Source organism: Myotis davidii, unplaced genomic scaffold (genome assembly GCF_000327345.1).
Source record: "Myotis davidii unplaced genomic scaffold, ASM32734v1 scaffold913, whole genome shotgun sequence".
Classification (NCBI taxonomy): domain Eukaryota; kingdom Metazoa; phylum Chordata; class Mammalia; order Chiroptera; family Vespertilionidae; genus Myotis; species Myotis davidii.
This window is the reverse complement of record NW_006284344.1, coordinates 275,047-290,175: the sequence shown is the minus strand read 5'-3', so window position 1 is coordinate 290,175 and position 15,129 is coordinate 275,047. Positions and strand designations below refer to the sequence as shown.

The following is a 15,129-nucleotide window of genomic DNA, read 5'->3' as shown; positions in this document are numbered from 1 at the left end:
GATCTTCCGAGACTCCTGAAATTTGATCAGGTAAGTAAATTTTCAGTTTTTTGGTACTTTCTTAGATAGCAGATGAAATTGTTAAGAGACAGACGTGTGGGAGGTTTGTCTTACTCTAGGAGTAGATGGAAGGGTCTCATTGTCTTGGGAAACAGTGTGATTAGTGATGCAGTGAATGCACACAAGGTTTGTGGTGCTTTTATGAAACACTTAGATGGCAGGAGGTGAGATAGTGATAAAGAGTAAATATAAGGTTATTCATTAACTTCTTATCAAGAAAAGATTTGTGTCAATGAGTTGGAGGATGGGTGGGATGAATTTGAGAACACTTCCTGGAGGAAGTGGGCCTTCAGCCATGTTGATATGGTTTGGCAGATGGAATAGGGAAAGCTGCTCTGATTGTTTGGCAGGCTCAGCAATAGTTTAGAGGTAAAAGGGAAGTCCTGTAAGGGAATCGGGAAGCACAGAAGAGAAGTTTGGGACAAATAACACAGACTGTGGTTTAATGTGAACTGATTGAGGGGTTGGAGCTAGCTGAGTTATAGATGTTAAAATCTGTGGGGAAAGTATTGTTTTGGTAACATTTATATAAAACTTGATATTCTGGAACTTAGTTTTCTGTAAATTTGCCTCGGAACCTGGCACATGACTTGAATTTTTGTTTCAGCTTATGAGTACTGGATGCTAAAAGTGAATGCTTATTTGAATGTCTTTAAATCCTTCCATGAGCCTTTTGATCTGACATACTAAAAATTCAGGTGTTTTGCAGTAGAATGGTTTTTATAGTGAGCCTTTCTTGTCTGTCTTCCTTCACATTGAAGTTGGTTGGCTAATTTCTTTGCATGGCTTTATCTATTCTGCCTCCAAAGGGGTTATAGTTGGATTAAATTCTTCATCTTATGTACTTCTGGTAAAATATTTGAGTGAGGATAACTTTCAAAACAATCTGTAGCTCTTCACTGAATTTGACTCTTGGAATTAGCCAACATTTGTGTGGTATTTTTTTAAATCCTCACCTGATGATATTTTTTTCATTGATTTTTAGAGAGAGTGGGAGGAAGGGGAAGAGACAGAGAGAAAAACATCATTGTGAGAGAGACATATAGATTGCCTCCCTCATGTGCCCCAATTAGGGCCAGGATCGAGCCTGTAACTAAGGTATGTGCCCTGGACCAGAATAGAACCTGGCGACTCTTCATTTTGTGGGCCGACATTCTAACCACTGAGCAACTGGCAAGAGCTGTGTGCTGTTTTTTTTAGAGAGGGAGAGAGAGATATAGCAACAGCAATGATGGGAGAGAATAATTGATCGGCTGCCTCCTGCACACCCCACACTGGGGATCAAGCCTGAAACCTGGGCAAGTGCCCTGACCAGGAATTGAACCGTGGCTTCTTGGTTCATAGGTCGATGTTCAACCACTGAGCCATACCAGCTGGGCATGTGTGCTTTTTTTAAAAGTAAAATTGTGCTATGGTTCTTGTCCAACTTCAGGGTATTTAGGAATATTCATATTTAATTTTTCCATTTTACCTAACCATTATTACCAATAAATAATCATAAGTGTGCTCATAATGAGCATCCTATCTGTTGATGAGTTTGCGTGCTATGGGAATTACATGATTCAATTCATAAGGTACAGAAATTTTATTTATATACTTTGACAGTTGCAAAGGTTGTGGAACTAAGTACTTAGAAATGGCCAGTCTACCAGATTATCACTTATTAAGACTAGAGGCCCGGTGCACAAAAGTTGTGCACAGGTGCAGTCCCTAGGCCTGGCTAGCGATTGAAGCATGAGTGTCTGGCATGGAAGGGCAGTTCCCAGCTGACCTCGGGGCCCTGGGCAGCACCTGGGCCCTCAGACCCCCGCGTGACCCCTCCACCTGAGTCATGGCGCCTGAGTCCACACAGAGATGTGGTGAGCATGGCTGGATGCTGTGGACTGGGGCGCAGTGTGGGCCTCTGGGCCATCTAGCGGCGCAGCACGGAAGCACAGCAGGCAGCGCACTCTCTCCTGGCTGGCCTCACAGACTGGCTCCTGCACAAACCCACAGGGAGCCTGACTGGCCCCTGCGGTCCTGGCAGCTGCAGCCCAGCTCCTCTGGAAGATGCTGTGGCACCTAAGTGTGGGGGCTTCCCTGACACACAAGCCTTGGCATCCCAGGGGAGGGTAGCAGGGGAAGTGAGAATGAGCTCAGCGGACACCCCGCATTCTTACCACACCTCTGTCCCTGTCACCCCCGCCCCCAGGTAGCCAGCAAGAGGTCACAGCGCGTCACCGCCGATGCCTGCCATGTTTTGTGCCCCCTCTTCCCCCGGGTGGTCACTGCACGGCATAGGGAGCGGTCGAACTCCTGATCGAGGGGACAATTTGCATATTAGGCTTTTATTACATAGGACGATGTGACCCTGCTTATGTGATGCTTCTTTCTATTTGTAGCTAAATATTCAGCGCACACAGAAAAAGGCTTTTGCTGACTTCACTGAAGGGGAAATCAGGTTTATCCCCACTTATAAGTATGACTCCAAAACAGACCGATGGGATTCCAGGTAAAGTAGCAAAAGCCTCCTCGAGGAATAGGTTAAGGCCTGATCTTATTTCTGCCCCTCCGTGGTGGTGAAGGGGTAGGAAATTTTTAGGTAATGCCACAGAAGCAGATATAAAACACCTATTGGTTCAGTGCTATTATAGAAGAGTTTTTAATTCACGTGAACTCAAAGATGAGCATATTTTTAAAAAGTGTAACTTCTATATCAGGGCTGTTGCAGTATTATGGGCTATCTGCAGTACCACATTTTTTTCACCCTGGCAGACTTGCTTAGATTTTGACCTTCCTGATCTCACCCTTTTCCTTACCTTTTGCCCTTTTCCAAACTGTTTCTTAACTATTTGACCCAAGACACCAGAAAATGAAAACAAAGAGCCATGGAAGTTCTTACAGCACAGTGGTTCTCAATCCTGAGTACACTTTAGAGTCTCTTGGGGGACTTTAAAAAATACTGATGTCTGGGCCCAACATCTGCAGCTGCCAGAGAAAGCTGAGACCCGCTGTCTGGGGGCTCTTTGTTTCCTATTTACCCCTAGTAAAGTGCCATTGTCAGTACATTTCTGGTATCTATTGGTCTTCTACCTATTATCTATTTCTTTGTTTCCTAGCTGGCTGAGCCCCTGGACATATTCAGCTTCTTTAGACTCAGGGAGCACTAGGGTGGGGAGGGAGGAGTCTGTGCTCCACAGAAGCTGGTCAGAAAGTGAGAAAGGTGACACTGGCAGAAGATCTGTACTCTTGGCCTTATTTCTTCCACTCACCTGACTTGAAATTCAACTGAAGAGCTACTGATAAGAACTTATTTGTGTCACCTTCTGGATCAAGTGTACAAGGTGTTGCTTATTTTAATAGAATGATGAATGGAATTTTCCCCCATCTTTGGTATTCTATGGGCTCTTAAGTATTCAGACTGGCATGCTTAGATGTTAGTTCATTTCTATTAGAAGCTAGACTTGTTCATAAAAATCCAGGTTTAAAGGAGAAATCCAATTACTCATCTCCAGGGAGTAAGCCCAGTCTAGGAATAAAGTATTGGATTTTTAGATTTTTATTAGTTGTCTATTTATTGTGAAGTATCATTATAGTTTATAGAGCCAAGGAAGAGGACATTTTCTGTATATAATCCTGACCTGAGGATATTTTAAGAAGGTATTATTATACTTTCCCCCAGGACAATGTTGTTGAAGATGTAATCCTAATCTTTAGGAGCACTGTTTATTCATTCATTAGATAAGTGTTTATTGAACACCTACTTTGCAACAGATACTGTACTAGGAACTGGGAATTCAGTGGCAACAAGCGGACACAGTCCCTTCACAGAGCTTGCAATATGGTAGAGACGATAATAGTAGGGGTTGTTAATGAAGGAGAAGTATATAACAAGAGCGCCTAACCCAGGTTTGAACCAGTGTGGTAGGTATTACATTCTTGTGTGGTATGTTCTCATTATAATTCCTTTCTTTATTTGCAGTGGGAAATGTCGGGTTCCAGCCTGGTGTGACCGAATTCTTTGGAGAGGAACAAATGTTAATCAGCTTCATTACCGGAGTCACATGGAACTAAAAACCAGTGACCACAAGCCTGTTAGCGCCCTCTTCCTTATTGGGGTAAAGGCTTGTTTGTTTATTCATTTGTTTGTGTGTTAAGTATCTGTATTCTTAGAGCATTTTTGAGACTCAGAACAGATCAGTATTTCAGTGAGCCATAAATGTTTCCATAACCAAACAGTCATTGGCAGCATTGAGAAGTTAGTACCCTTGACTCTCCTAAATGCGGTCTCTATCGCTCTTACACTGCAGGCCTTTTAGTAACACAAATGTTTCTCATGCTGCATAATGGCGAGGGAGTAACCTTAGCCTCTTAAAGTCCTTATACATAAAAAAGAGAGGCTAGGTTTTAAAGGATGAGTGGCTTTTATTCAGAAATAGTAAGAAGTTGAAGCATCAAGAGAGAGGTTCCGGGTGGAGCGGTGCTGATAGCAGGAGCAAAAGCACAGACTGGTCTGAAGACAACCAAACTTGTATAAATATACTGTACCTTAAGAAGCGTATTCTACAATGAAGTCTTCCCATCCAGGAACACAGGTTTCACATTTCTCTTTAACTCCATTGTATGCTGAGCTAGGTAAATGGCCAATTATTTAACTTTTTGTCTCTGTTGTGAGTAAAGCTTTTGTTTTCATATTGCATATTCTAGCTGTGTGTTATTAATATGCAGGTTATATCTTGGGATCGTGTTGATTTATTACGCTAGTACATTTATATGATTTCTTGTAGATTTTCCAGACCTGCAGTCATGCAATCTGTAAGAATCTGTATAGTGCAGTGCTTGATAGAATGGATTTTATAGCTAGAACTGCTTAGATTCAATTCCCAGCCCAACCACTTTCTGTGTAAACATGGAAAATTTGTGTAACATCTCTATGCCTCAGTTTTATCCTCTACAAAATGGGGTTAAAATAGTACCTACTTATGAGGATTAATGAGGTAAGACATGCCAAATAGCATAGGAGGATAATTACTTTCCTCTGAGTATATGTTGATTTGGGGGTGGTTTCTGAGATAGGTTATCACTAACATGTCTTATGTTACTCCTGCATTAAAGGGGAATGAATTTGAGGCATTTCTTTTATGTACAAAATTAGTTTTTGATCTTAAAACAGATTCTAAATTTTATTGAGGCAATCATGACTTCACTTTTGTGCATTTTGAAATTTTAAGATAATAATAAATGTTCCTCAAATAGTAGCTAGTGTGTGCCAGGGACTGTGTAAGGCAATTTACACACATCTCATTTACGCCTTCCAATAATGCTTTGAGTTAAATATTTCTCATTTAACAGGTGAGCAAATGGAGAACCAATGCATTTAAATAACTTCTTTAAGAGCATTCACCTAGAAGGATTGCTGAAATTCAAATCTATTAACTCTGTTTAACTCCCAAGCCTACTAGTATAGATGTTCTTTCCACTACCCCACAATGCTTCTATAGGTCTAAAGAACTTACTGATTAGATATGCCTTCAGATACTACTTTTAGCCCACCTAATTTTTAGTTTGTACTTGTGGGCTACCCTGTTTTATTATTTGAGTTCTCTTAATCCATTTTTTAAAGGATGTCTTTCCTGAAACACTATCTTTATGATCTAATCAGTTATGCTTGGCTTTTTTGTTTGTATTTCTTTTTAGAACCTTGGACTATTTGTAATACTCCATACATTTTACTCCATAGCTCCCAGCAGGATATTTAAAAATTTTCATGCTTCCTGTATATTTTTGTGTATCTTCAATTAAGGTCTATCTTTCTAGTTTTTACTACTTTTTAAATTACACAGGAATTCAAAAGTTCTTTCTCTTTAAAATTAAAAAATATTTAAGCAAAATTTACAGATAAGGCTGAAGATCTTCAATTCCTTTCTATCCCTTTCCCCCCCTTTGACCAAACCCCCACTCCCCAGCTAAGCCAACTACCCTTATGAATTTATATCTTTCTAGACCAGCACTGTTCAATAGGTTTTTCTGTGATGATGGAAATGTTCTAGATCTATCCTGTCCAGTACAGTAGCTACCAGCTGCTGGCAGCTGTTGATCACTTGAAGTGTGGCTAGTGTGACTTTGGGAACTGAGTTTTTAATTCTCTTCACTTTGAAATAACTTAAAGGTCCCTATGCGACTATTATATTGGACAATACAGTTCTAGACCTTTACGTATGCTTTTCTGTTTATCCACAGATGTTTGCTCAGCTTTGATGTGTGTTTTTTTTCCACATTTGCTTTACAACCTCTAACTGCCTTCATACTGAATTTGTCAAGTTTCTATTCTAAAAAGAAACTTGGATCTCAATAAGTTAAAATGCTGTGTTAATTATGTTCATTTTTGGCACTGATTTGTATGAAGTCTTAATAGTGAAAAGAACAGCTATGTCAGGAAGCTGAAAGTGCTGTGTCAGACAGGATTTTTGATCTTTTGGTCAGGATGACTCGTTTGTCTGTTATCGTGCTTTTAGTCTAATCTAGGACATTTTGGGTCAGCTGTTTTCTAAAATGCCCATAGGCTCCATTTACTAGCATACCTTTATCATTATGAATAATCTGAGTGTTGATATCATGATTCTTGGCATTGTGCATTGCAGCTAATAGAGTTAAACGCTTTAATCATGTTTTCTGCTATTTCACCACTTTATAATCAGAAACAATAATAGGTATGTTTTGACACTGTCATTTTGTACAGTTCAGGAAATCACTTACAAAATCATCACATTATCTCCACCACCAATTAACCATGGAAAAAGAAACTATTCTTTTTAAATATGTTATTATTATTGCCAAGCTTCTTAGCACAGAGGTTTCACTTTTCCAAGAAGTTAATCGATTAACGTTACTTTCATCTTAAAGTGTGTGATTCTGTAATGTTTAGTTTCATTTATGTTTGCTTTAGTGACTTTACAAAATGTTTTCATTGACATTAGAGAGAGTAGAAGGGAGAGAGAGAGAGAAACATTGATTGGTTGCCTCCTGCATGCACCCCGGACTGGGATCACACCTACAACCTGGGTATGTGCCCTGATCGGGAATCCAACCAGTGACCTTTCGGTGTGTGGGACGACGCTCAGACCAACTGAGCCACACTGGTCAGGGCTGCTTTAGTGATCTTTTAAAAATTGTTAGATTCTTAGAGATATTTGAGAGCTCATAAGACTAAAATAAGGGTCTCAGGCAAAAGTTTTGTATGGTGTGGGATAACAGAGTGTTGAGGATGTTGTTTGAACCACGGTTTATTTTAAATGATTGCTGTAATGACCTGTTGTAATTGTTAGGTAGTCTCAAAAGATGAACTAGGAGCATGTAAGACTGAAAAGAGGTGTGTTTTCTTTCAGGTGAAGGTTGTTGATGAACGGAGGTATCGGAAAGTATTTGAAGATAGTGTACGCATTATGGACAGAATGGAAAATGATTTCCTTCCTTCCTTAGAAATCAGCAGGAGGGAGGTGAGCAAAAAATACACAGCAGCTTCTTCTGCTGCCCATGGTGGTTAGCACAGGGAAAACCATGTGACTTAGAGAAGACAACAGAGCAAAAATGTTGAAGACAGTATCTGCTGAAGTCAGACTGCCTACATTCCAATCCCAGCACTGCCATTTAGTAGATTTATGACCACGGCTAGTATCGTACCCTTTTAGAACTACAGTTTCCTTTAGGGGATAAAGGGGTAGTTGTGAGGATTACACAAGTTAATACATGTGAAGCTCTTAAAACAGTGCCTGGTACAAAATAAACCCTCAGGTTTTAGCTACTCTTATTTAATATTTTAGAGTTGCTGACTAACTCATATCTCAGGAACCCTGACCCAAGGTTAGGTTATCCTGTTAGGATCCCAGGAACAATCAGAGTAGCCTAGAGAAGTAGCAAGGACTGCCTAACTCATCTGTTCTCAGCCTGTGGGTCGCGACACCTTTGGCGGTCGAACGACCCTTTCACAGGGGTCGCCTGAGACCATCCTGCATATCAGATATTTACATTACGATTCATAACAGTAGCAACATTACAGTTATGAAGTAGCAACGAAAATAATTTTATGGTTGGGTCACAACATGAGGAACTGTATTTAAAGGGCCAGAAGGTTGAGAACCACTGGCCTAACTCCTCTGCTGATGTGAGCATAGTAATATATGAGAGGGAATAATGTACATCTGGCTCAGTTGGTTAGTGTATACGACAGTTGCGCACCTGGTTAATAATTACCTCATTCTTTATTCATATTTTCTATGGAATAATCCAACTGACTTACTTCCCCTACTAGTGATGCATGTTTGTGTCTGTCCTTCCTCAGTTTGTGTTTACCAATGTGAAGTTTCGGCAACTACAAAAGGAGAAGTTCCGTATCACCAACAATGGACAGGTTCCCTGTCATTTTTCTTTCATCCGAAAGCTTAATGACAGCCAATACTGCAAGCCATGGCTTCGGGCTGAACCTAATCAGGGCTACTTGGAGCCAAGTGAGTTTTTCCTTTACCATTGTCTCTGCTTGTGATGTACCATCTCCTCATGACTCCCATATCCCCTCCCTTTGTTTAACTTCTTGTTCTCTAACCACATGTCTCTTACCTTCACCGTCAATGTATTGGGATACCTCTTTTTTGTGTCCACTCTCTGCTTTGTCACTTGATGATTTTTTTAGAGGATATTCCTTCTGTTAGTTCTCATCCCCATTTTGTTTTCCCATTGGAAGTTTATTTTACCATGTGTCATCTCTTACATTTCAGATGAGACAGTAGACATTTCCCTTGATGTGTATGTCAGCAAAGACTCTGTGACCATCCTGAACTCAGGGGAAGATAAAATTGAAGATATTCTTGTCCTTCACCTGAATGGAGGCAAAGATTACTTTTTGACCATCAGTGGAAATTACCTCCCCAGTTGTTTTGGTACATCCTTAGAGGCTTTGTGCCGAATGAAAAGACCAATTCGAGAAGTTCCTGTTACCAAACTCATAGACTTGGTAAGAAACATCCTAAGACATGAACCTCCTTTAGATATACTTTTCACAATACTTAAGTGATGTCCTCATTGTCTCTTTGCTTTCTTTTTTGTCGGGGGTGGGGTGGGACTGTGGGGGGGCTGTCATGTGATAAATAAGAATGAGACTATCACTCTAGCACTACTTTCATTAGATTAAGCCTAAAAGGAAAGAGGAAAGGGTAATCTGTAATTGGCTCTTGTCAGGAATATAATAGGTAATATTAAAAGCACTGAATTAGTTTAAAGGTTCCCTTCTCAAAGATATAATGCTTGTTTGTTACCCTCTTCATACTTCCAAGCCACTTTTGTATAAATTGGCATGTATATGAGGTACAGTAGGTGGGAGAAGCAGTATTATGCTCATTAAACATATGAGAAAACTGAGGCACAGAGACAGTAACTTTTCCAAGTGGAATAAGTTAAGACAAACCTATCACCCAGATTTTCTGACTCCCAGTCCACTGCTCATCACTATATCTTATCTAATCTAAGTCAAACTTGGCTGCTTATTGCAGCCTAGGCCTGTATGTGAACCTCAGAATGCCTGCCTCAGAAGCCCTGGGGTCGTTACGCAAGTGCAGGTACCTCCCCCCACCTCTGGCAACAGAACCAGATTCTCAGGGTGTGAGGCCCAGGAATCTGCACATATCAGCATTCCAGAAGATTATAATGTTCACAGAAGTTTGTTACATGTTTAATGTGACTCTCTTAAGAAAAGAAAGGAGGAGGCTTTCCCCTTCCCTGTCACTAAGTTGTAATATTAGTGTCCTTATGGAGGAAATGCTTATATTATGTTTAGGAACATACATTGATTTAGTAACAAGTTCATCCTATTAAGTTTTCTTCTAAATGAATGTATTGTTAGATTTGTGTGCAGACCTCTTTAGGCTATAAAAGTATATCCTTGATCTTTTGCCAAAGAAAAGTAGGTGACGTGACAGCCCTGCATTATCACTACCATTAGAATTCACTTGATCCTTTTGCCTGGCCAGAACATGATTGTATCATCTAGCTAGAGGGCTGGGCCAGCAGGCAGGCTGCTGGCTTGTCTGCCTGTGATCTGTTCTGTTGCCATGGGATTGTTTTAGCTATGACTCAGATGGCAGATTAAAGCCCTTGAGTCCAGTCCCAGCATTCTTTCTTGGAATTGTACGTGTTTCCCTAGAGCCCTTATGACTGAGGGTATTACCCCCATCCAAGAGAAAACCATTTTCTTCAGAAATTCATATCCTGACATTCTGTTATTTTTCAGACTTTTTTCTTCTACCAACATAGTTCTGTCTTTCAAATTTCACCTTTTAGAATATATTCTAAATGAAGTTGTTTTTCTTTTTCTCATACCCTCTTATCTCCATTCCAAACACTATTTCCAGCTTTCTTTGTTTCAACTTTTTATTATGAAAATGGAAAATGTGCAGAAAAATTGAAAGAACAGTACATCCCCAGCCAGGTGGCTCAGAAAGTTGGAGCTTCATCCCCTACACCAAAGGTTGTGGGTTTGACTCCCCATCAGGGCACATACTTAGGTTGTGGGTTCGATCCCTGGTCAGAGCATGTATGTGAGGCAACCAATAGACATTTCTCTTTCACATCAATGTTTCTTTCTCTCTGCCTCCTTCCTCTGTCTCTGAAATCAATAAAAACATATCCTCAGCTGAGGATTAAAAAAAAAGAAAAGAATGAAAACTCACATGCTTTACATACATACAGGAGTGGGGTGGGCAAAAGTAGATTTACAGATGTAATACAAATAAATCATACAATAATTTTTAAATACTAATACAAGAATAAACTCTGTTGTGTACTCACAACTGTAAACCTACTTTTGCCCACCTCAGTATAGAGGGGGTTTTTTTTTGTTTGTTTGTTTGGGGTTTTTTTTTGGCTTTTGCATTTGAAATTGAGTGGTGATATGTCACTTTCACCAGTGAATATTTCAGCCTGTGTCTCTTAAGGAATAGGACAACTTGTGTATAAGCACAGTAGTACCATTATTATGCCTAAGGAAACTAGGCAGTCCATATCTAGATTTCTCCAGTTGTTCCAAGAGGTTTTTTTTGTTTGTTTGTTTTTTTTGTAGCTTTCTTAAAGCCAAAATCCAATCTGGATTCATACAGTGCATTTGGTGAGATCTTCAGTCTCTTTTAGAGCAGATCAGTTCTCCCTTTTTTCTTTAATGGAATTAAATTTTTAATTTTTAAGAGTCCAGAACAGCTGTCCACCATTTCCAAAATTTGATTATTTCCTCTTGATAATTTTTTTAAACTTATCCTTTTTTTTAAAAAAAATGTTTTTATTGATTTCAGAGAGAGGAAGGGAGAGGGAGAGATAGAAACATCAATGATGAGAGAGAATCATTGATCGGCTGCCTCCTGCATGCCGCACACTGGGGATTAAGCCTGCAACCTGGGCATGTTCCCTGACTGGGAATCAAACCAGTGACCTCTTAGTTCATGGGTTGATGTTCAATCACTGAACCACACGGGCTGGACTAAACCTATCCCTTTATACTCCCTCCTCCCACCTATTTCCTGTAAACTGGAATCTAGCTTTACTTTTGGTCAGAGTTGGCAAAAGCGTTACAATACCCACAGTAATTGTCCCATATTAAAGTGACTGGAAGGAGTGCAACAAGCATACAATTTAAAATTTTTATTTAAAATATCAGGTAATTTAACCATGTTTGACCATGAATAGAAAGTAGCCAAAATCTGTAGTGGAGTTAATGGCTCTGTAGGAAATCCTTTCCTTCTTTTTGTGCACAAATGACTCAAGGTTTAAAAAAGTAGAACCCTCATCAATTTTTCATTACAAAATTGCTGAGTTCTTATTAAATTGTATGTGTGTGGTCGTCATTTATTCTTTTAAAGCTTTTATTTTGTAGAACTTAGGGTTTTGATTCTTTTCACATCCTGTTGCATTTTTGCATTATTAAATTCCTGTATTGCATTGATGGGAAAATTATCCATATTAGTGTGGGCAGTAAACAAGAAATCTAACATTATCTGTACGCCAATCGTAATACCTTTCCCACTCTTGATTTTGCCCTTCTGAAATGCTTTGTTCCAAGTCCCAAGATGATATTTCATATCCCATGAGACGATACTATTAATAATGGTACCTGTTGTCATCTTTGTATTATTTACTCTAAATTTTGAGTGAAACCAGACATGAGTTCAGTGCCTGTGTTGACTCTCCATGTACCATTTTAGAAAGATTCTTGTGCCAAACCCTCTTGGCATGAGTACTTTCATTCTTCATTCCAATCTCAATGATAATGACTTTGCCCCTCTAGAATAGTTGGGATTAGCCCAAGTGGCAAGAAGAACCTGTTTGCACTTATTTTTATTCTTTTTCAGAATTAAGAGAAGTCTTTTATGGTTTATTAAGATTAGCGTATAATCATCAGTATTTACTTATTGCACATTGGATACAAAATACTATGGAGTTTATGTGGGTTCTGTAATTTTGTGGTAATGAAAGTTTTCTTGTATGTAGAATATGGCTAAATTCTAAATCAAGGTTAATAGGGAGTTCAGTTAGAGATAATGTAAACATTAACCACCTTCACTGGCTAATGTCCAGTGTGTTTGGGAAGTCAATATTTTGGAATGTCATTTAGAATGAGAGTTATGGAGCTTGTAATTTGTGTTAATAATAGATCCCTTTCCTGTGCTGTTTATTCAAGCCCTTATATGCTATAAAAGCTTATTGATTAACCAGCTAATCTTTGTAAAAATCAATCTCAAAATCAGCCTATTTTGGCTTTAATGAATATTTCGTGCATGTAGCATTAACATAACTAGAAATTAGTTCAGCACCTAAGAATAAAGTGGACTAGGAAAGTGTTTTGGGGTGTGTTCATGGAACAGTTTTGAGTCAAGTCCAAGTATTTAAGAAACGTGTACTAATATATTAGGTAAGCAGTCTCTTCCAGGCATAAGGACATAGTGCATTAAGGTTGAAAGATGAAAGTGAAAAGTTGTAAGATTTCCTTGGGAAGAGTGGATATTAAAGATAAGAGTGTGTGGAGCTGGTTAGGTAGGGTGAGGGTAGGGGATAGAGAGTCTCAAAGTCAACAGATGAGTTTATTGGAGAGCCAGAGAGCATGTAGAGCCAGCAGGAGGCTTTGATGAGTGGTGTGAACTTGCAAATGGACACATTAGGAGGAACATTCCAGTGTTGCTTGTAGACTAGACTACAAGTTTGTAATTTGTGTTAACAATAGAAATCTTGTAATTTTTCACTTTTACCTTTAACCTTAATTCACTATGTCCCTTATGTAGAAGAGACCAAATTTGAATGCACCAGATCTGGTTTAAGATTTGACTTATAAATACAGAGATGGGACAAGTTGAGTGATGGGTAGACAAACTGTACTTGCTTGGGGTCATGTCTATTAGGAAAATAATATCAAAAATTTAAAATAACAAGAATAACAACTTGGTGGTTAATTCATCTTCAGTGATTTCTCTACTAGGTGTTTCCTTTGTATTAATCAAAAATTTAAAATAACAAGAATAACAACTTGGTGGTTAATTCATCTTCAGTGATTTCTCTACTAGGTGTTTCCTTTGTATTAATCAAAAATTTAAAATAACAAGAATAACAACTTGGTGGTTAATTCATCTTCAGTGATTTCTCTACTAGGTGTTTCCTTTGTATTACTAATCTAACCACCCATTTCTTATCCTGTGAGGTGTATGGTTTGTGTTTTTTCTCTTTAATTTCACATGAAGCAATCCTTTCTAGAAATTCAGTATCATTCAGTTTTCTGCTTTCAATTTCTAAATTTGAATCTGCCTCTAAATGACTCTTTTAAGTTATTTTAGCTGCATTTACTACTGGGAAAATTCCTCTCAGAGTGAATGCTGGGGTAAAGAATGATTTGCTATACATTTGTAGTGTGCTAATATTGCCCCACTGAGGAAATCCTGAATGAGGTTCCCTTTTTTAATGTGGTCAATGGTGTAGCCTTTTGCAGAAAGTTGGCAGGTCAGTTGAACTAAGTAATTAGCAGTAACCATAGGACTACCTTACGAGTATGCTGTTTGTTAGTGGGAGCTAAGTGGTGCTTCTATTTTCAGACTTGAGCCTAGTGTTGAAATAACTGTAATTTACATCCACTTTATGCCTGTAGCCAGGGAAGTAAACTCACAATGTAAATCTACTGCCTTTTGATTGTTCTTTCAGAGATTGCTCTTGTGTATACATTCTCTTTTAAGTCGGCTGCCTCCCATTCCCACTGCATCCCAAGGAATGTGGGGAAAGGGAGGGGCCAGGGGAAAAGAAGACCTCAGTAATAACACCAAAAACTTGATGGAAATAGGTTTGGTTTTCCTTAGCCCCCCACCCCCACATACACACATACACACACACACACACACACCTTACCTTCAAATCGGAAAATATATATAATTTTCCGATTTGAAGGTAAGGCATTTACTCTCTCCTTCTTGACACACCTTGATAGCTTTTTGACATACCCTTTGCCTCTATATCTTATCCTTTCATTTCTTCCTCTTCAGGGCTGTCAGCTTGGTCTTTCTGTAATACAACTTTGGGGCCTGTCATCTCCTTGCTTAAAGGTAGTCAGTGGCTCTCCCATGCCTGCTAAATGCAATCCAAATAGCTTTACCTGTCGCTCAAGGTCCCCCCAAAGTCTGACTTCAACACACTTTTTCAGATTTATTTCCCACTATTTTTGTCCACATCTTCCCATGCTCTCCACAAACCTGATGACTAAATTTTCCCTAATCTCACCTCATTATTTACCTTCTCTACACTATTGTTGACTTCTGCCCCTTACACTTACAATGTCCTCACTCCATTGCTACCCTTTAAATCTCTGTGAATCTTTTAAGGGCTAGTTAGGTCCCATGTCTGTTGTGAAATGTCCCCCAACAGTCCCAGGTGAAAGCTGTTTCTCCTTCCTTTGAATGCTGTTTTATTTGTTTGTTGGTTTTAACCATTTACTGAGAACTCATATTTGTAAATTATAACAATACTAGAGGCCCGGTGCACAAAAATTTGTGCACTCGGGTGGGAGGGGGGGGAGGGAGG

General features: G+C 39.2%; 1 protein-coding gene across 1 annotated transcript in view; it reads left to right on the top strand.

Moving 5' to 3' along the window:
- Nucleotides 1–15,129, top strand: part of OCRL (oculocerebrorenal syndrome of Lowe) — a 56,187-nt gene that overhangs the window by 27,296 nt on the left and 13,762 nt on the right. The window contains exons 14-19 of the mRNA XM_006754652.2: nt 4–30; nt 2,442–2,551; nt 4,022–4,157; nt 7,425–7,535; nt 8,378–8,543; nt 8,811–9,046. Of these exons, the coding sequence (XP_006754715.1) occupies nt 4–30; nt 2,442–2,551; nt 4,022–4,157; nt 7,425–7,535; nt 8,378–8,543; nt 8,811–9,046 (786 nt within the window). The remainder of the gene's footprint in view (nt 1–3; nt 31–2,441; nt 2,552–4,021; nt 4,158–7,424; nt 7,536–8,377; nt 8,544–8,810; nt 9,047–15,129) is intronic.